Raw genomic sequence first — 20341 nt, 5'->3', positions numbered from 1 at the left:
CCTCGGTCACCAGAGTTTTATCACTTGCATACATCAGAGTGTGTGTGTGTGTGTGTGTGCAGGACATTAAATTCAATCCTGTAACCGTACACCTGTCTACAGAGCCAGAGAAAGCTCACATGTCATGAGTGATACACATTGTTCTAAGGAGGCCACTTTCCTGTCCACTCAAAATGTCAACAAACCCAAAACAAAATACAGGCCTGATCCAGTCGTGTTGTCGTTGTCTGTGTGTTGGTGTGCGTGTTTACCTGAGTGTGATGACTGTCCATGTGTCTGTGCAGAGTGGTGGCGCTGGTGGAGTTTGACTTGCTGTGACTCTCGTCCTCCAGCGATCCTGAACACACGATATCAAAAGCACATTAAAAAGCACAACCATCTGACTGCACGTCCTCCCACACACTGATTGAAGGGCATCTCACCCTTTAAACACAAGCAGGGGTTGAAAAGGCTTTTTCTCACACAGAAGGAAACATTAAGAAAGACACTGTGGTTGTCAATAGCTCCGAGCGTACTCTGATCGCTCTCTGGCTGCAGCTGAAAAATCAAGATCCTCTTTTATGATGTCTGTGGTCTTCTCAGGTCACTTTATTGTGTCATGTAATTTCCCTCCTCCTGCTCTACAGTGCCTGTGCAGTGTTTTTATTTCAAGTGTTCAGAACTGAATACACATAATTATGTTACCTTGTTTTGACATGAATAAAAGGAGAGTTAGCAGCTTAGTTTGGCCGGCCAGATTACTTTCTGCCTTCTTCAGGCCAGTGGTCCTGTTGTTGGACTTTTTAAGGAAATTAATCACACTAGTAGCCTTTTCTTTATTTAGCATTACATGACCTATATACAGCCTGATATCCATAATTTTGTGATAAGCCCTGCTCACCTACATGAACACGTATACACCAACTCAGATATCTTTATAAAGATGTTTCAATATTAATTCAGCCTGGAATGTATTTTTCACACAATGAATTTGCTCTAGTATGTATTATCAATTTCACCCTTGGACTATCGACATGAAAAGTAAAGTGATTTGAATAATCAGCGCAGATGTGCAGTCGTCGGGCTGTTACCGTTTGAGATCTGGTTGCCATTCTCTACGGGGGTGGGGTTTGGGGAATGAGGATGTGTGTGGTTGTTGGCGTTCTTGTCCTGTAGCTGCAGAGACGGCGAGGTGGGGGCCGAGCCACATTCTTCCCTCCCTGGGAGATTGATATTAGAATTGAATCCTGGGAAGAATAAAGCCAAAGAAAAGCACCCTACATGTCAGTGCATGTCGAATACAGTGGGCAACAGATACAATACATATTTAGATTAAAGGCACAATATGTCATTTTCGAGTTCAGTGGTGTCCAGCTGCAGCCTGCAGCTTCTCCCAGTCAGGATTCCTTCACTGTTCATTATTCAGGAGGTTTTTACTGGGAGCGGTATCCCTGGAGAGGTCTCCTCCTCTCCAGAACAAGTAGACCAGGTGATTAAAACCGCTAAAAGCAGTGAATAAAGCAGGTTCAAGTTAAAAACGTGTTTCTCTAATGCTGTTCAGCAGGTAGCTACAGCTAACGTTTGCTCAGCCAGGTTTACTGAAAAGTTATGATGCAGATGTCATTTGGTTAAATATAGTTAAAAGTGACCAAGATCTAGAAAGTGTACCATACAAATGTGGCTTAAAATGGAATCATGTAGAAAAGTTACATATTCTACCTTTCTTTGCATAGTATTTGTGGAGTGCAACAAAGTCCAAAACATCAGTCTGTTGTTTTAACTGGTAAAATATTCTAATTTTGCTAATATTTTCTAGTTCAGCTAATCATGGGTTGATTCCCTTTACCCCCCCCCCCCCCCCCTATCCTATCAAGCCTTTCTGTCTGGCAGGAAGGTGACTCCACATGACCTACCCCTGCCCCTGTGGCTGCTCCTCGGGGCTCACATGCTCTCGGCCGCTGAATGAGTAAGTGACTGTATGTACATGGGAGTGTGAATGGGAATTTGTCAGCTGCTGTCCCACACTGAGAATGTGTGCCTCCTGGTCCCCCCATGGTCACAAGATGCCTAAATATAAACTTAAACTCTACCGCTATTGGTCCCACAAGGGGCAGGTGTGTGTTTCTGAGGGAAAGAAGGCCAGGTGAGGGAAGGAGTCGAAGTGAGGGCTTGTGAGAGTCACAGTGAGCGTTTGGATTTGTGTAATGAAGACGATAACGAGGGAGAATTGGACTTTTATCCAATTTTGGGAAATCTGAAAGTTGCTGTTCAGGCATGAGGTGTCTTATGACAGTGATTTCCCGAAGAGTGCCAAGACCACCTGCCCTCTTCCCCTGGCATTCCTGTGGTTTTCTCATTCCCTGAGGATGAGGAAGGGGAGGAGGAGGAGGGAGAGGCAGCTGCTCTTCACAGAGATGTCTGGGATAGCAACTGTAACCCCTGGCCACTCCCACAGCGTTAGGTATCACACTCGTTCATTTAACAACCGAGAGGGAACGGAAGTAGGCCATCCTGTTAAGCCCATCGGCATCCCCTCTGTGCTGTGATCTAAGCGGACCGCCGTGCGTCGCCCACTCAAAATAACAGCAAGGTTGTGAACCCCAGTGCTAGGTTCCCCTGTCACACACACTGTTTCCATGACGCCAGCGCTTTTCCTGCGTAGGTCCGGGTGCTGACAAAGAGGCGAGCACTGGATATCACGTGAGCCATATGCGTCAGAGTGTGCACTTGCTCTCATACCGACTCTTATAAGGAGCTAAGCTTTCTGACCTTTGCACTTATTATGTTAATAGAAGTATGACACAACTGCAACATGCAAGATGACTGATTATGGACACCAAGAACTAAAACTTTCACTTGATTGTCATTTTCAGCTGTTCAGGGTGTCCTGTTTGCTGCTGCCGGGCAGTCATGCTGCCTTCAGTAGAACATGAATGAGCTGTTAAATATTTGATACCCATCCTCATCACTCTACTGCTCATGAATTATTAACCTAGCCACAACTAATACACTTGAAAGAAAAACAGAGAAAAACACAGTGGGACAATAGACTTTCTACCGTCTCTTGTATGCCTTTGCTTTCAAAAGCTGCAAGAAAATGAACTTGCATACAGACACCACTAAGTAATCTCTTCGTGGACTGGAAATCTCTGACCCGAGGACCCTCCCTCTTCATCGACTAAGTGTGACAAATACCATTGGCCTCTTTTTGCAAAGGTCAACCTTTGCATCAGTGTCATGGAGCCTGTATGTGCTCTGCATGCAGTGCACTGAGCTACAACACACAACACCTCGGCTAGATCATACTTACAGTGCAGTATGCTGATGCTAAGTGGGCTACACCAGCTAGCTCATTAGGTAACATGTTAGAAGGCAGCTGCAGCAGCCAAAGAGCACCGCACTGGAGACTGTAACAAATGTGCTGCCTCAGGTGGTCCAACAAGGGTGGCTGGCTGCAACACCTGAATCAGTGTAAGGAGTTTCTAAATGTAGAAAAGGGGGATTTATGAGAAAGGCTGTTCGGCGCTAGTCTATCTAACCTCCTTACCACTCAGACTCAGAGCATGTGTTGCACACAGACGCACACCTCTACACAAAAACAGGGGGTTATTACTTACCTACAACCCTGCACTACTCCTGCTGTGCAGGAGGTAATCACCCAGTACCCAATAAATCATGTGGCACAGAGCAGACTGAGGCTTTGATCATGAACCCATCACAGTGATAGAACACATAATGGACACATGCACTCCTGCAAAAATGTGCACGCACACACACACAATGCCTACATTCAGGTGGGTTAAATGGGACGCAGTGTGAAAAATTACCACAAAGCAAAGGGTAACTTACCAACCCCCTTCACATATACTCACACACCAACAGGTTCACATATTGGTGGTGGTTTGGCCTAGTCCGGCCCAAATGATCCCAACAGCAAATGGACCATTTACCCATGAATGCTGATGCATTAACCTCTTCAGGCCCCCACCCCCTCCTCACTCTCTACCATAGACCCATTTTTGTCTTTTCAGTGGGGGAAAGGGTTTTTTTCAGAGGGAGATAGCAGGTCAAATGTGGAACATAGAAGTGGTGTACACCATTTGACAGCACTACTGTAGCACTAGAGTACTGTATACTCAATTCAAATTACAATATGCCTCTTGCCCCAAACTGCATTGGATTGCATAAAGTGGGCATATTTTGAAAGTGAAGACTTGTGGGTGTCCATAGAACCCATTTTTCTTCAGATATCTTGAGGTAAGAGTTTGAGGAACCTCTTTTAAAAAGGCCATGACAGTTTTTCCCTCGCCAAAATGTTGCCTAACTTTAGTGTTATTTAGCCACCTTCCCCACAAGATATCATGACAAGGTTGAGACCAATGGATACCCTGTGTCTTCTAGTTTCATATGAGAGTCACTCCAATTGTAACTTTAAAATTGAGACTGCTACAGCTTCTGAAAGACAACATGTGGGCCAAGAAGTTGAAGAGATTAAAAACAGCGGTCTGAGGAAATGGAAAGACGGAAGGAGAATATGTTATTTGATCTTCTCTCTGCTAGTATTTGAGATGTTTTTTTTACTGTGTGTGAGTATGTGTGTGTGTGTGTGTGTGTGTGTGTGTGTGTGTGTGTGTGTGTAAGCATTACTGACAGACCTCCATCTCTCATCTTGCGGCCAGAGGTGGACTTCCTTAGCAGGCTGCGTCCAGAGCTGAACAGAGTGTTGAGCTCATCCAGAGGGCTGGTCAGAGGCCTGCCATTGGCTGGGTTGAACAGCAGGGGAGAGGAGGAGCACGAGTGCGCTCTACGAGGCTCAGGGCGAGACATCTTTACTGGGGAATAGGGAGGTGGCTTCCCCAGTGGTTCGCCACTTGCCCTTTGAGAGGATGAGGTTTTGGGGGAGTCTGAGCTCCCTGTGACAGATGCTGCTCGGGTCAGAGTCAGGAAGTTGGCCTCAGGGGGGAAGGGGAAGTGTGAAGGAGGTCTATAGGGAGGAGGTGGGGCATTGGGAGGAGGAGGTGGAGGTGGAGGGGTGAGTGGAGGTGTGGACTTCTTCTCTGGCATGAGGACAGTGAGGCTAGGGGAGGAGTCAGCCCTCTGGCGGGCATACTGTGGGGACAGGGGGCTGTCGGGGCCGGTAGCATAGTTCAGGTTTGTCTCAAACACGGGCAGCTTCTTTACCTCTAGTGGGGTGAGGGGCGACTCATCTGATGCAGGAGAGCAGGTGACGGGGGAGGGGGGGAACACCAGGAGAGGAGGACGGTGGGGAAGCAGGTTGGGGAAGGGGGCAGGGATGTCACAGCTGCCGTCTTTGCTATGCTGAGTTTTGGGCGTTCCACTGTTGGACACGCTCTGAGAGAGATTGAGGTCCATGGCAGCGATTACCCCTGCTGGCATCCGTTTGGTCTCCCCGCTCTGAGGAAGAGATGCCCCTAATCCCACTAGGCCTAAACCTAGAGCCTCAAGTTTGGCTGCTTTGGTAACCACAGTGGCAGGTGCACCATCTTCATGAGGGAAGTACTTCATCTCCTCATAGACGGCCTCTGAGTCTGCCAGCTCTGGGCTATCAGGGGGCTCCTGGAGGCTCCGAGCCCGCTGCTGGGAGCCCAACATCTCTATGTACACGTCCTCTTCGTCTTGGCCGTGGTAAAGGCTCAGTCCTACTCCATGCGGGGCATCGATAGAGGCTGCTTTGTGCATCAAACCACCAAACCCTCCAAATCCCCCAGCACGGGAGAGCAAGGCCAGCTTTACATCAGCAGGACGCAGCTGGTGGATGTGGGGTGCTACGGCATTGATCTCCTCATACGAGCCTGTCAGCTTAGTGTTGGGACTGCGCTTAGGTTTGGGGGGTGGCACCTTCCTCATGGTTGTGTAGTCATCACTGTGGGGACGAGGCTTGGACAAGGCTGCGGAAATGATAAAGAAAGCAATCAATAGATAGAAAGTCGAGGCATTAGGCAAAAGCTTCACAAAACACACCATCTGCTGTATCTTCTAAAGACCAGTGGAGGTGATTTACCTGCAGGGTCTGTGGGGGACAGCTGGGATTTAGGAGGGCTTCCAGCTGGCGAACCATAACCCTCTGGAGTGGGGCTCTCTTTGGCAGCCATCGTTAGCCCTGCGCTGACAGCTTCATATGATGCACTCAGACGTGTGTTGGGGTCCCTCTTTGGTTTAGGTGGAGGCTGCTTCCGAGGAGAGGAAAGACCTCCCCCGCCTGCCCCGTCCTCATTGGTATGAGCTACCTGCTGCAGAGCTGGTTTGATGGATGGACTGGCAGAGGAATGGACCATGCTCTCCATGGCGAGGGGGATGGGTACCGAGCTCGATCGAAAATGGCGAATAACTCGACCGCCCCCGTTCACAGGACCCTCATAGACTTTCCCACTTTTCTCCACAACCCTACAAATGGGAAGAATAACAGAAATAATATTTAAACTGAATAAAAATAATCTTTTTGACCATTTGTATGGCCTCCATCATGTGCTTGAGTCATACTTTTCTAATAAAATATAACATTTTAGCTATGGGCACAAGTTTTTTCCCATCCAACAGCTTTCTAATCCAGATTGACTTAATGATATCATTTAGATCATCACTATGCTCAAACTCAATGTATGCTGGCTTCAACTGTCATGCCACAAATATGAGCTAAGGAGGCCAATTGGAGGATAAAGACCAAAGAGATTATACTTTAAATCTAATCTCCTTGCAGTAATTTGATAACATCCAGTTTGATATTTCCTTTGCTAATCTGTGTGAGCCATCTGTTGGTTCCAGGATTGCGGGTGGGGGGTGGCCGAGCGTTTGCGTAGGTCATGGGGGGGAAGGCATTTTAAAAACCTGCAGAGAAATTAGGTGAGTTTGGGTGAATATTAATCCCCTACACCCTATATCCCTACAACAGTGGAGAGTCGCCACTCTACTCCCAGTCCACCAACCGACACCCCTCCTCCTGTTCGAAGCCTCCCTGTGCTCCTGTCTGCCGTCCCAGCAGCAGATGTTATACGCACAAGGACACACAGAGGACACACAGAAATCGTGTGTGTGTATGTTCCTTTTCATCTTTTAGGTAGATTGCTTAAAATTTTATTTAATATCTAAAATACTGTATTTCAAAAAGTGTTCAAATGTGCTGCTACGGTCAAGGCAGTTTTTTGTTTTGTTTTAGCACTTTTAACATTACTCCTTATATGCAGGGGCAGGTTGTTCTTGTGTTGCAATTATGTTTTCTTATAACTATATTAATTCATCTGATAGTTAATATAGTTAATGGTATATATACTGGAGCTTTGGAATTAATAATCCAACTTGTTTCATTTCTCCTGGTCCAATATGTGTCCTGGCAGAAGCATTGAGTTGTATTTAATAACATTGATCTGTGCCCCCTGCATTTTCCTTTTAATCTTTTTGGTGGCATATCATTAACATAAATTAAAAACAACAATGGTCCAAAATGGAAAAAGAGCTTTTTCTAACCTTTTTCCCCTTTCTGACTGAGCCTTTCATGGTTATTCCATTTTCTCCAGGCATGAAATGTTATATTAGAGTGAGGTGAGGTGTCGAGAAGGATAGCGTTCCATAGGTGCAACACAATACTAATACAATCTGATAACGCAGCTCATTATCTGACTATCCATCATGAAATATACAATTAAAAGCCTACAGCACACGGGGATACAATGACATCATTAATTGAGAGAGCATATGTTGTGCAGACACATGAAAACACACACATATTAAGGAAAATGATTCCCTTATATGACCATAAATTCTGTGAATGACAGTAACTGCAGATTGTTTACATCCCAGGATAAATACAGTCACTATGAAGCCATCACATTTAGTATTATTAATTATATTAGATAATAATAAAAGCCATATTTCAATGAGAATATAGTCTTGATTGGTTGCATAACTGTGAAGTATAAGTAGCATGGTGCAAGTCAAAAAACCCATACTTTTTAATCAAATTAATTAAATTTAGTAGGAACAGGGACGAAAAAAAAAAATACACATAATATAAATGGGGAAAAACTGGAATTCGACATGGTTGAATATTCATATCTTTTCCTTCCGATCTGGCATGTGAATTGTGAGGGTTTTTGTTAATTTACCTCCTGACAGGCTGGTCCTCCTCCTTGCCCACTGGTTCAGGCCTCTCACCAAGCGGTGGGCTGTTGCCAAGGGTGTTGACGAGGCTGTTGCCATGGCAGCGTAGGCGGTCGCTCTCTCGTGCGATGTCCGATGCATTTTGGATGACCAGCTGGTCGTAGGTTCGCAGCCCCATGTCCTCTGCCCCCTGCAGGAAACGCTGCACGCTGCACTCCTCTTTCTGCTGTGAGGACAGCCTGCGATGAACACGCTGTCGGGCCAGCCAGCCGCGCACCACTGAGACAAGAGGAAGAGGAGCAGAGATGTCAGAGGTGTCTGGGAAAAGAAGGAGGGATTAAGTGCAACACATGTTTGTTATTTTTCGAGTATTACCTTTCTGACAAGTGATGATCTTTTTATGAAGCTGGTAGCAGCGGTCGTTGAGCTGGTCTGCCTGCCAGTATCTCAGAAACACTTTGCTGCTGCCCATCTACAAACACAACAACAACATCTAATCAACTTCCATTATCATCAGCCTCTGGGAGTCTCAGAAGAGTGTGACTAGCTAGTTGAGCGATGGGAGAGCAGTGATGTAGCCATGATGCATGATAATAGGGGGGTGTGGAGTTTGCATGTTGACACTGCATTCACTTCCTGGCTTTAGAGGGCATTTGGGGTGGCGGCAGAGGTCACTTTATACCAGGTGCACAGATCTATTGGAGTGACATACTACCACAGACACTATTCATTCCAACACACGCTACTTGTACGAGTGGTGTGTGTGTGACAAGCAGAGCTGTGTGAAAAAGGTGTCTGCGGGCCATTGTGCGTGTGTGAGGCGGGAGCTGATGTGACCTTTGGGGTCATACACTCAGACACAACAGCAGTCTGGCAGACAGGACAGAGAAGGGGGGGGATGGGCGGGTCCATGCTGCTGTGTGTGTGTGTGTGTGTGTGTGTGTGTTTGTGTGTGTGAGGAGAATGATGATGAGGTGGGACAGCTGGAACGAGTTGTCAAAGATTCCATGGGATCTTTCAAATAGAGGGTCAGGGATTAAGTCATTTGGCAAATCTTTTGTTATTGATGGAGACAGAAAAAGAGGCTAAGTTATAGACACACAAACACAGAGAGAGACACACACACACCTGCCATCCCTGGAGTTTGGACTGTTGTAGAACAGAGCGACATCTCTCTTCTGGGGACAATTTTTTCTTGTCCCCCAAAGTCGGGACCACGAGGTCTTTATATCTGAGACACACAGATATAAAACAGAAAACATTAGAAAACTCAAAAACATAGACACGACATAGTAACGTCCCCGCTTTCAGAAACAATAGGTTCAAAGGTTAGTGGGGTCATACGGCAGACCAGCCAAACGGCATCTGTTCCTATTGGTGTTGCCCCAGGCAACCGTTGCTATGAATGGTCAGCTTGATGGAGACAGTGGTTCGTTTGTGCCCGGGACGGTGGGGGTAAAAGAGAAAGTGAGCAAGAGAAATGTTAGCATGGAATCAAATGAGAGAAAAAATGCTGCTCTTTATAAGTATGTACACTCACTGTCCACTTTATTATGTACACCCGTACAACTGCTCATTAACACATTTACCTGATCACCTGAGCATCAGAATGAGGAAGAAAGATGATTTAAGTGGCTTTGAATGTGACTGGTTGTATTTCAAAAACTGCTGGGATTTTCAAGCACAAACAGCTCTGAGGTCCACTGAGAATGGTCCGAAAAAGAGAAAATATCCAGCGAACCAAAGTGCCTTGTTGATACCAGAGGTCAGAGGAGAATGGCCAGACTGGTTCAAAATGATAGAAAGGCAACACTAACTCAAATAACTTGTTTGTAACCATCTCTGGACGCGCAACACGTCAAACCTTGAAGCAGATGGACTACAGCAGCAGAGCACCACACCACCACTTTATAAGGTACACCTTGCGATATAATAAAGTGGCCGGTGAGTGTAACTGTTTATGTTTTTATATGTAGTGTGAGTTCTGAATGTGCAGTATAAGGGTGACAGAAGCTGCATTTCCAACTGAATGCAAAAAAATGTGACTGGGATAAAAACAAAACATTCCCCGCTGCATAAGCAGTTCCTTCTGAAGGGCCTTTTTAAGCCTCCTCCCACCTGCTACAGAAATAAAATTGTACTGAAGAAGATGTGATTTTTTTTCGCTTTGACTTACTGGATCAACATTTTGAACCCAAAAGAACATAAAATCTGATCTCAAAAATAATGTTTTTTACTTTCAAAACACAGCAATGCTCAATAAAGAAATTTAAATGCTGCAAATGTGAACACAGGTTGCACATATAATAGGTAGAATGAGAATAACATCTACATATATATTTTTACACTAAATATATTTGACCTTATCTCCATTTTTACTTGGCTTATCATCATCAAACAAAACCTGGCTTGGAGTTTCAAGCCAGTACTTTACGGGGAAGCTGATGGCTGGGATAGATGTTGCTTCGTTTTTACGTTGTGACATCATGAAGAAGTAATGCGCTGGCACTTTCGTGGACTCCAGAGGGTTTAACGTTGTCTGGCTGCAGTGTGTGTTCCTACTGGTGGTGAGGAATGTATACACATGTCACCTTATCTGAGAAAAATATCATACACTCACTGTTAAATAGCTACAACAGAAAATATGTTGATTACTCATTGAAACTAAAATAAAGGTGAAGTCAGAGGCACAGAATAAATACTATAGGCTTTTTCACAGCTGACATTATAACTTGTCATAGTAGGAGAATTCAGGTGTTACTAATACCATTAACAATGGCTCTGTTCTATTCAAGAGCCCCAGTAAGCATGACAGTGAGCCAGAATGAACAATACCAGGACCCTGAAACTGAAGCAGCTAAATACATTTCAACCAACATTAATTGTACTACCGGTATTTATAATTTACACTTCTTTTCCTGCCCCGACATGTTATAATTTTGTTTACGTAAAATAATTATGTAATACTAACGTCACAAAAAGTTACAGTACATTTTTTTTAAATTATTAACCATGAAGTATAGTATCATATTTTTTAGTATATGCTGTATAGCACAATGCAACTCCTGCTGGTTAAATACAGTCAGTAAATTCAGTAAAATCTTATTTTTAAGACAACAGATTTAGAGTTAACCTTGTATTTCTGTCCAGCAGTTGTAGGTAAATAGGATTTGTTTTTTCAAATCTAAAAATCTAGAAATCAATCTCAGTGTTAACCTGAATTTTACAAATCTCAAAGACAGCAGTTAAAGGGATAGTTTGGATCTTTTTGAAGTGGGGTTGTATGAGGTACTCATCCAGAGTCAGGATAGGAGAAGGTAAAATTACTGGTGGCTTTGAAGAGAGCATATAGGATATAACTGCATTAGTTCCCCTTGAAACTTGTTCCCCTTGTATAAGCTTTTAGACATTAAGAATATGTAAGACTACATAAAATATGTGCACAGATAGAAAGCATAGAAATTAGGACATTTCTGAATGAAATCAGTTGAGCAAAAATAAAGCCCTAAAAATCAGTTGGACAGCGCCTTTTGTCAGCTTGTGTTGTTCCTTCTGTTATCAACGAGAGGCCGAGCCAGCTGATGATGTCACACATATGATGAGGAAAATATAACAAGCAGATGGCTGCGGACATAAACCACTTGTGTTGTCAATAGTGAGTAAGTAAGTGCACGTGAATGTGGGATGTGTTTGATTTGCAGGAGTGGGCTCCGTCTGAACTCTCCCTAACCCTCTCTCTGTATGGTAATACCAGTCCTACAGACAGCACACGCTGTCCCCCTGGGCCCATAAAACACAAAGAAACTCTGTAAACCCATGACCTCCCCTATGAGGATATGAAAACCATCGATGGTCCCTGCTTTTACAAGACCCTAGGGGGCTTCATGTTGAGTCAAAGAAGTGAAATAACCCCTTTGATAAGAGTTTAAATTGAGGGCTACAGGCCGCTAACGTGGCTCTCTATGACCAACAGGCCATCAGATCACTGTTAGAGGTGGTAAAGGTAATGCAGCTGGAATTTAAAACACTCACTTCCTCTCTGAAGCTGCTCCTATCCATCAGATAAACTTTTAGTTGCCATATTCTCACAGCAGCTTTGTTTAGTCATGGATTTTCATCCCGGTGGTCAGTCTGAAATGATGGATATTCTTCTACAAATGTGTGTGTTTATCTATCAGTGGGAGGTAATGAGGACTTGGACATATAGAAAAAAAATGACCGATATGCTTTGGAGCTCCATTTGTGACATGCTCTATGAATACTGATGTCCTTTTTCTCATCCACTTTGTAACAACGAAGAACGGAGGAAAGAAACAAGGTTCAAGTGTTGGTATTTGACCTTACACATCGGCACAAAATAAATACGGCCACAAAACACATAGTGTATCATAAAAGACAAATAAAAGCAACAGTAAAATAGATTTCCTCATAAATCACTCGGTTACCAGGACAATAATGTAATTTGCTTCAGGCAGCCACTATGACATGGTGAAGTGGCCCGCATGGTTCCAGCCTGCAAGTGTGTGTGTGTGTGTACACATCAGTGTGTTTGTGTTCACGAGAATATAGCAAACCTTTACGATTAATGGGTGATTTATTGTCCTGTCATTTTGATTAGTCAAGGGCCGTGGCCCGTTTTGAAAGAGTGATAAATGAAAAAGAAACAGAAATAAAAAGTGGGAAAAAAATTGCGATAGTGAAGAAACGGGCAGAGAAAAAAAAGACAGATAAAGACTGAAATGAAGAGACAGAAAGTATGACAAAAATAAAAATTGTTATTTGAGGGTGAAGATGGAGAAAAAAAAGAAAAGAAAATGGCGGTTCCGAGGGAAGAAGGATAAGAAATTGAGTGAGAAAGAGCTCTGTGACGACACCCCCACTCTGCAGCAGCTCCTTCCTTGGCCGACGCAGTGTTCATTCATTGGGCATGTCTGTGCTGAACGCAGCGGAGGAGAGAGAGAGATATGAATGGCACTTGGGCTGGGCTGACTGGTGTCTTTGTGAGTGGTAGCCACTCAAATTAAGCATGACCTTAATGTATAAACAGCAGCACGGGGACACAAGACAGACAAAGGCACACTCAAAAGGTCTATTTGTATGAACATAAAACATTCATATTCACACAAACAAGTGCTGAGCAGTAACGCATTTATAATTTGAAGTTTAGTAATTACAGTTCATAAGCCCATTAAGATTATTACTTTTTAAGGATTCAGTTTGTTTTCTGTTTTACCAGCTGGATGGGAGTGCTGAGTACTTCCCTGTGGGTCAAAATAATGCTTTGTTCCAAGGTAACTGTAGCTGGGTTTCCATTAAAGACTGAGCAAATTTTGAAGTGAAATTTTGAAAATGCGAATAGGGATGTTTCCATCAGCTGGTATAGAGCGAATAAACAAAGCTGCATTAACGAGCTTTGGTCAGAAGATGGCTAATCCGTCAGTGAACAGAAAAAGGAGTCGAATTTGCTTGAGAGAGAAAAAACAACAAAAATTGGGTAACTTATAATTGTTCTTTTGTGTCAGAGTGGAAACAGCTGATCAGTCATGTGAATTAAATGTTCACTACGTCAGAACTCATTCGGACAAATCTTTTCCACCTCCCTTTTAGTGCATTAACAATTTTTCGAAAAAGACAAAAACCACCTCAAGCAACCATAAAAACTTTTATGTGCACTTTCGAAAGGTGTTTCTGTCAAGCTTTTCTCATGCCAATCTTCAAAATGCGAAATTAATTGATGGAAACACGACTTGTGATTTCAGTGTTAAGTACAATAGTTGCAGATGATGTCATTGTTTGTCCCAGTATAAGGCAGTTCTACAGTATATCAATAAGAGAACAAAGGATATCAACTGTATTCTTTACAATACTGCAATACAGTTGCTTACTACACTTCCATCCTTGAGTGGATGCAGTGCTGCTTCCCTCTCCAATGTTTACCATCAGGGATTGCAGAAAAGATAAAATGAGCTGGCTTCTCACAAACAGCTGGAGGATCTGGAAGAGTTAAAATCAATTCATTATGCACCCCTTTGCTCTGTGTGTGAGTCACTTAACCAGTCTGGTAGAAATTGAATTCAGGAGGAACTCTTAATGTCTGTCTGCTGATTTGGACTTTTCTTTAGTTTCAGGGAAACAGTTGCTCTCTGCACAATATCCACACTGACTGGACAGCTGGAAAACTGAATGAGTGGAAGCCTGTGAGTCAAAAAAGTACACCTGAGACTAATAATAGTGTGTTTGTTGTTCAATCAGCAAGATGTTACATGTCACATCTCGCTGTAACAATCTGCAGAAAGTGTCCTCCCTTGTCTGCTTTTCTATCTCTGTGTCTGCTCCAGAGACTGTCAGCTGCCACGGAGGAATAATTCATATAAACAAGGCTCTCATCATCAACATACTGACTAACTTTCCTCCATATGTTATCACTGAACTGTTATGTTGGCTCCAACCCTCTTTCTCCTCTTCTTCAGTAAAGACTAAACTTATATAAAATTGGTACATATGATTATTGATATTTTTAAAGAACATATAATGCAGAAAGAGATGCTTGGGGTGATTTAGAAATGTTGTTCAGCTATTTATTTATTTATATTCTTAATTTAAATGGTCAGCAATTGACTGCTACTGAACTTTAGAATTATTTTTTATTTATTCTTTATTTACTCAGTGTTCATCTCTAGAATTGGTTGACAATGTAATAGGTATATATGTATGATCATTTTTTAATATTATTTAATGAATTTGTTTGTCTAGGTTGTTTTTGAGTAACTTTGCATAGTCATATTGGTGCAAAATCATTGCATGCAAATAGAAAAAATTCTATTTTCATTCCATCTCAAATATTCACTATATCAGCCATCAATATCGGTTATCTGTCTAAAATAGGTACTGGTCTCAAACATCCCATATTGGTCAGAATCTAGAACAGCTGTGGAAACCATCTTAAAACCTCACACAACCTGCTTCAGAGTGATATTACAATCGAAACCACATCAACCTTTGACCAATTCACTGGAAATACCCAACCCAGAAACAGTTAAGTTCCTGCTTTGTGGCGACCAGCTGGTGCTTCTGATGCTCAGTTATCAGCTGGTCACACCCGTGGCTGACATAGATTATCGTACAATAAAGGGCTGCCTAAATTTATATGACAGTCACTCACATTCTTGCACGTATAAATGTTTACACACACAAACACCCAGATATTTTCTATGTTTTGCATTAACTTCCTTTCAGCCTAATCTGAACTGAAACTCTAACTACTGGAAAAGGTCCCCAGAAGGTAACAGAAATGCGCGCGCACACACACACACACACACACACACACACACACACACACACACACGGCTCAACAACCAGCTTTTCACAAAAACCCTCACCAGGAATATTTCAATTACAGCTTGAACAATGAGAGTGTTGGCACTACAAGGTATATCCATCAGAAACACAAAGGAGCTGCTGGCAGCTTATGGACAGACAACACTACAATCTATATTGGATTCACTTCACTCCAGATTCAATTCCCTGTTCAGGTTCGCTCCTCATGAAAATCTCTCTTACATATGATTTTCAATTATCTATTTCACTCGTGTATGTTTGACCAGAAAATATTAAGTGTCACACAATAAATGCAGCACGTCTCAGTCACACCATATTGGTTATCACTGTCACACATGGCACACATTTTTCATACTAGGGACATTTATTTATTTATTTTTTACAATATTTTGCACATTTCATCCTATCTATTTTGAATATTGTGCAGCCCTTTTCAATTTGATACAGTTATATTTTATACATTATTCATTGTAAATGTATTTCTATTTATAATTCCTGACTTTTGGTGAAGTTTCTTTACATTCTTTTCTCCTACTATGTTCATTGTGACTGTTTTGTACCAAGAAAACAAGGAAAATGTCATGAATGCGAAAAACCTACTTGGCAATAAATCTTATTTTGATGTTTTTTTTGCACCAAACTCTTCAACTGGAGCTACTCTGTGTTGGTTAGCAGTCCACTAGAAAATCAATTCAGGATGAGGAATGTGATCCTTTCAGCTTTCAGAATAACAGTGTGAGTCACTGCCTTTTTTTGTTTTTTGTTTTTTTAACAGTTAAATGCTTCACTGCTTATGATTTATTTAAAATTCAGACAAGTGATAATAAAAAACAGGATTTTCATTTATCATATTTTTCTCTTTTGGGACATTTTAGGACATGCACACGTACAGTTTGTGTGTGTGTGTGTGTGTGTGTGTGTGTGTGTGTGTGTGGTGATGTGATAATGTTTACAGCAGGGTAGTGGAAACTTTTGGGGGGGGTCATGTGACCAGCTTTGTCCCCTCTTATTATCTGGCAGGAATGTTCATGTTAATCCCTTTATCCTCAAAAAGAGCGAGAGAGAGGCTGGGAGACAGACTGAGGATGGGAGAGAGAAAGAGGGAGAGAGAGAGACAGACAGACTTAGAGCTAAATCCTCTCAGTATTCCACTGGTTCTCAGAATCAGAGGAACAGGAAGAGTGAAACAAACAGACAAACTGAGAGGGATGGAAAGTGAGATAAAGAAATGGAGGAGATGTGGTGTGACAGAAACACATCATTCCCTTTGCTTCACAAAAAGATAGAGCCAAATAAAAAGGCTGGTGAGATGGAGTTGAGGAGCAGTTTAAAAAGGGAACACCAACACTACCACTTTACAGGAAAGCAGGGGACGTAGTGAATGAGTTAAGAGAGGAGGTGATGGGGAGAAATAATGGCCAACATTCATGTGTGTGGGGCACGGAGACCTTACACACAACTGACTGGTTAATGTGTGTGTGTCGGGCTGACATGGGAAATGTGATCCCATCAAACTTTTTTAAAAAGCCATTTGAGGTCATTATGTCTCTCTAACAGGAAAGGTTGCTGTGACTTCACAATGCTAATGTGCCAGTCTGAATGTGAGCGTGTGATCCACTACAGTATTTGCCCTTCATTCATTGCAGATGTACACAATGCATAATGCTGTCAAGCTTTCTGCAAACTGCAACCTGCTCGACCTGTTGTACATAGAGTGAAGGAGATCACGGTGACCTGCTGGGAGCATCTAAACTACTGAGACCAGTGAGAGGAAGCAGAGCAGTCTGTCATCTTTAAGAACTTCCCTTAAGGAAGTATGAGGCTGTGAGGTGAATGAATCAGCACACAGACAGAATAATGAATTCAGAGGGCGAGTTTTAACAGTTACAACGCTCTTAATTATGCAACACTGACCTGCTGAGGAAGCCTGGGAAGGACAGGCGGACGGGGTATCCATAACGGATCATGCGCACCATCTCGAGCACCCCGATGTACTGCAGCTGGGTCGAGACATGGAAGCTGTCAAAAGTGTCTGGCTGACCACTGGTGTTGGGGCGCACACACTCCACAAAGTGAGGAGTGCAAGCCTGCAGCTTACTGATCACTTCTGACAGCGAGTTCTGTAAGAGGGAAAAGGAAAGAAGATACAGTCGTCTGAAGTTTTACAATCATGACAGAATGTGAAACATGCTGTGCTCTGACTAACAACATTAATTGTACTTTTCTTGTATAGTAGCTGAAGGAAGAGAGGGCTCTGTGGCTTCTTCCCTTTGATGCTGTAACCTGATTTGCGAGCCACACTGACTGGAGTAAGGTCACACAGTTTTTGAGACAAAGTGGTCTGATTTTCGGGGGGTGTTTTGCCTCTGGAGGAAGCAAAAACACAAAGAGCTCTTTGCTCTTTGGAAGGGTGTGTGAGTGTGAGAGAGCTTTTCTTCAAGCCCTCAATTCACAGATGCTGCGTCCAAGGTCACACACACAAACACAATACACACATACCCACACATCCATATAAACGATTACATCTGTGTTTCTGCCACTTTTCGGACTGACGTCAGTCTATACTCTGGATACCCTTGGGTGCAACGATCAACACCTCTCCCCTCATCTTTGAACGTCACAGCCACTATTTACGCTGCTGTCCTCCCTCCAAACATGCGCATGCACACGTAGAAACGTGTGCGCACGGCACACAGTGGTTGTTGTTCATTGTTCATTCATTCATGTGGAGGGCTTCATGCTTGGCTTGGTACAGCATCATTCTTCAACCCACTCTCTCCTTCCCTGCCATTCCCTGAGGGACTCGTCCACCACAAACCCACAACTCTGATTGTGCAACACACTGGCTTCATTCACTCCAAAGGTACTGCTTCTCTGGGCCACATTTCAGCTCCGTTGCGTCACCAGCAGGCACTGAGCAATTTTCCTCTAACTGAATATTATTGTTGCTTTATGTAGTTATGAAATCACAGTACCCTGAAGCAGTTTCTTGAGAGCAGGACTTAATTCACATTAAACCTTAAGTTTAATTAACAAATCCCTGCACTTAACTTAAGATATGAGATGCTTGCAGGTACTTGATGTAGGAAAAGGGCATTCAGTAGAATAAAGACAAAGGTAAACTGAACAGACTGGTTTGGTCTGATAGGCATCAAACACTTAATCAAACCCGTATATTCGCTTTTCCCTAACAGTTGAAGGTTGTTGTAAATGTGATGCATTAGATGATTGTTATAATAAGTATAAACACAGGCTTCAATGGTAAGTTTGTCAAGTTTTAGCTTATTTTGTTGTTTATATTTATTTAGGACTCTGCTGGAGGACTGAGAGACTTCCATAAAGGGCTAGGGTACACCATTAGCTTGACACTAGTACAGGCTAACACATTCACACCTATGGACAATTTTAAGTCCAGTAACCTGACCTGCACACCTTGACTGTGGGAGGAAACAATCATGGGAGAAAACCACAGATTGTATAAAACATGCATGAGTCTCTATGATGTCACCCACAGGTTTCTGAAGAGCAGCTGTGAAGCTCAGTGTGCTGGCTCAGGCTGTCAACATCTGAGCAGTGCCTGACTCCTCCTAACCCCCAGCTGATCCAAAAATGGGCAAAGAAGTAGAGCGCAAAAGAGACACGCCAAGTGCAATGGCACCCAACTGTCACTCAAAGCGGCCACAGCCTTTATTATGCACAACTCTAAGCTTTAATATAATGTAAAGAGGTAAGCTATATAAAAATTGACCCCCAGTACAGTTGACCAAAAGTGACCAAAAGTATTTGTTTTGTATGTAAAGTTGGGCATTTTAACATGGGGTCTATGAGGATTAACTCCCCTTTGGAGCAAGACTCAAGTGGCCACTCAAGGAACTGTAGTCTTTGACACTTTTCAGCCCAAGAGGTTGCCGTTTAGAGAAGAATCGTGCAGAGGACGTTTAAAGTCCACACAGAAAGAATCCTCCAGTCGGCAGGTTCGCGCCGGCTTGCTGTGAGGAAAAGAGAACTAAGCCTTGCTTAGGCCTGACCCTGTCAAAAACTACAAATGTGTGTTAAGTGGAGGGAGTGGCTCTTACCCTCAGCTGGACAGCCACTGTGATGGGCCCACAGCGCTCTAGCCGTTGAAGGAAGGAGCTTGAGCCTTTCTTCTTCAAGATCTGACAAAGGAAGGAGATAATGGAGAGAGAGGGAGAGAAAAAAAAGAATTAGCTGTGCAGTGCATCTTACTTCAAGTGGCCACTGAGGAATATGGAATCATTACAACATAATTACCACATATTAACATCAAATTAGGCTTTGATCAAAACATGAGTTGAAAATTATTTTTTTCTTGATTCTGTGCAGGATGCTTGCAAAGAATGCTAAACAGTCCCATTAGACCTCTTCTCTGTCAGTGCCAATTATTCTGTTTCATATGATTTACAGCCAACTCTACCCATGGCATTTATTGTCTTATTTACTGTCTTACATCCAGTGTACTACTGCAATATTACCTAATGTTACCGTATAAGGCTGCTGGGACAGATCTGGGAGGTGAAAGGCGTCTTATGTAAGCCTGTTCTCTAGATGGCTAATGAGCCACAGAGACAGCAGGCCGGACCCCCAGGAGGTTACACAACCAGCAAGCTTTTCCAGTCACAAATGTACACCAGTATTATGTGCTTTCCAAAACCAAATGCAGACAAAGAGATGGACTGGGGGTGGGGGGTAGTTTTTGTGTTTATGATTACATGTCATGAGAAAAGTGATCACATAACTGTATGCATGTGTCTGCATGCCTGTGTAGTTTCTATCTGAAACAAATCCAATTCCCAGAGGTTTATATATAGCACTGTGGTGGGAAGAAGCTTAAATTAGACTGTTGATTTTTCCAAAATACTATCCCGTTTGTCCACTGATCAGCGCAGCA

General features: G+C 43.1%; 1 protein-coding gene across 2 annotated transcripts in view; it reads right to left on the bottom strand.

Annotated features, from left to right (window-relative positions):
- myo16 (myosin XVI) overlaps positions 1–20341 on the bottom strand; it is a 100156-nt gene that overhangs the window by 11710 nt on the left and 68105 nt on the right. For both annotated transcript variants that reach the window (XR_009395007.1, XM_059342580.1), the window contains exons 26-34: positions 19509–19589; positions 17347–17552; positions 9223–9325; positions 8470–8566; positions 8100–8373; positions 6002–6384; positions 4635–5888; positions 1071–1226; positions 252–337 (exon numbers count right to left, since the gene is read on the bottom strand). Coding sequence is in view for 1 of the 2 variants with exons in the window: in XM_059342580.1 (XP_059198563.1) it covers positions 252–337; positions 1071–1226; positions 4635–5888; positions 6002–6384; positions 8100–8373; positions 8470–8566; positions 9223–9325; positions 17347–17552; positions 19509–19589 (2640 nt within the window). In the remaining variant the exon portion in view is untranslated. The remainder of the gene's footprint in view (positions 1–251; positions 338–1070; positions 1227–4634; positions 5889–6001; positions 6385–8099; positions 8374–8469; positions 8567–9222; positions 9326–17346; positions 17553–19508; positions 19590–20341) is intronic.

This window comes from Centropristis striata, chromosome 10 (assembly GCF_030273125.1).
Source record: "Centropristis striata isolate RG_2023a ecotype Rhode Island chromosome 10, C.striata_1.0, whole genome shotgun sequence".
Taxonomy (NCBI): domain Eukaryota; kingdom Metazoa; phylum Chordata; class Actinopteri; order Perciformes; family Serranidae; genus Centropristis; species Centropristis striata.
Note: the sequence above shows the minus strand (reverse complement) of the source record. Positions and strands in the feature narration are given on the sequence as shown.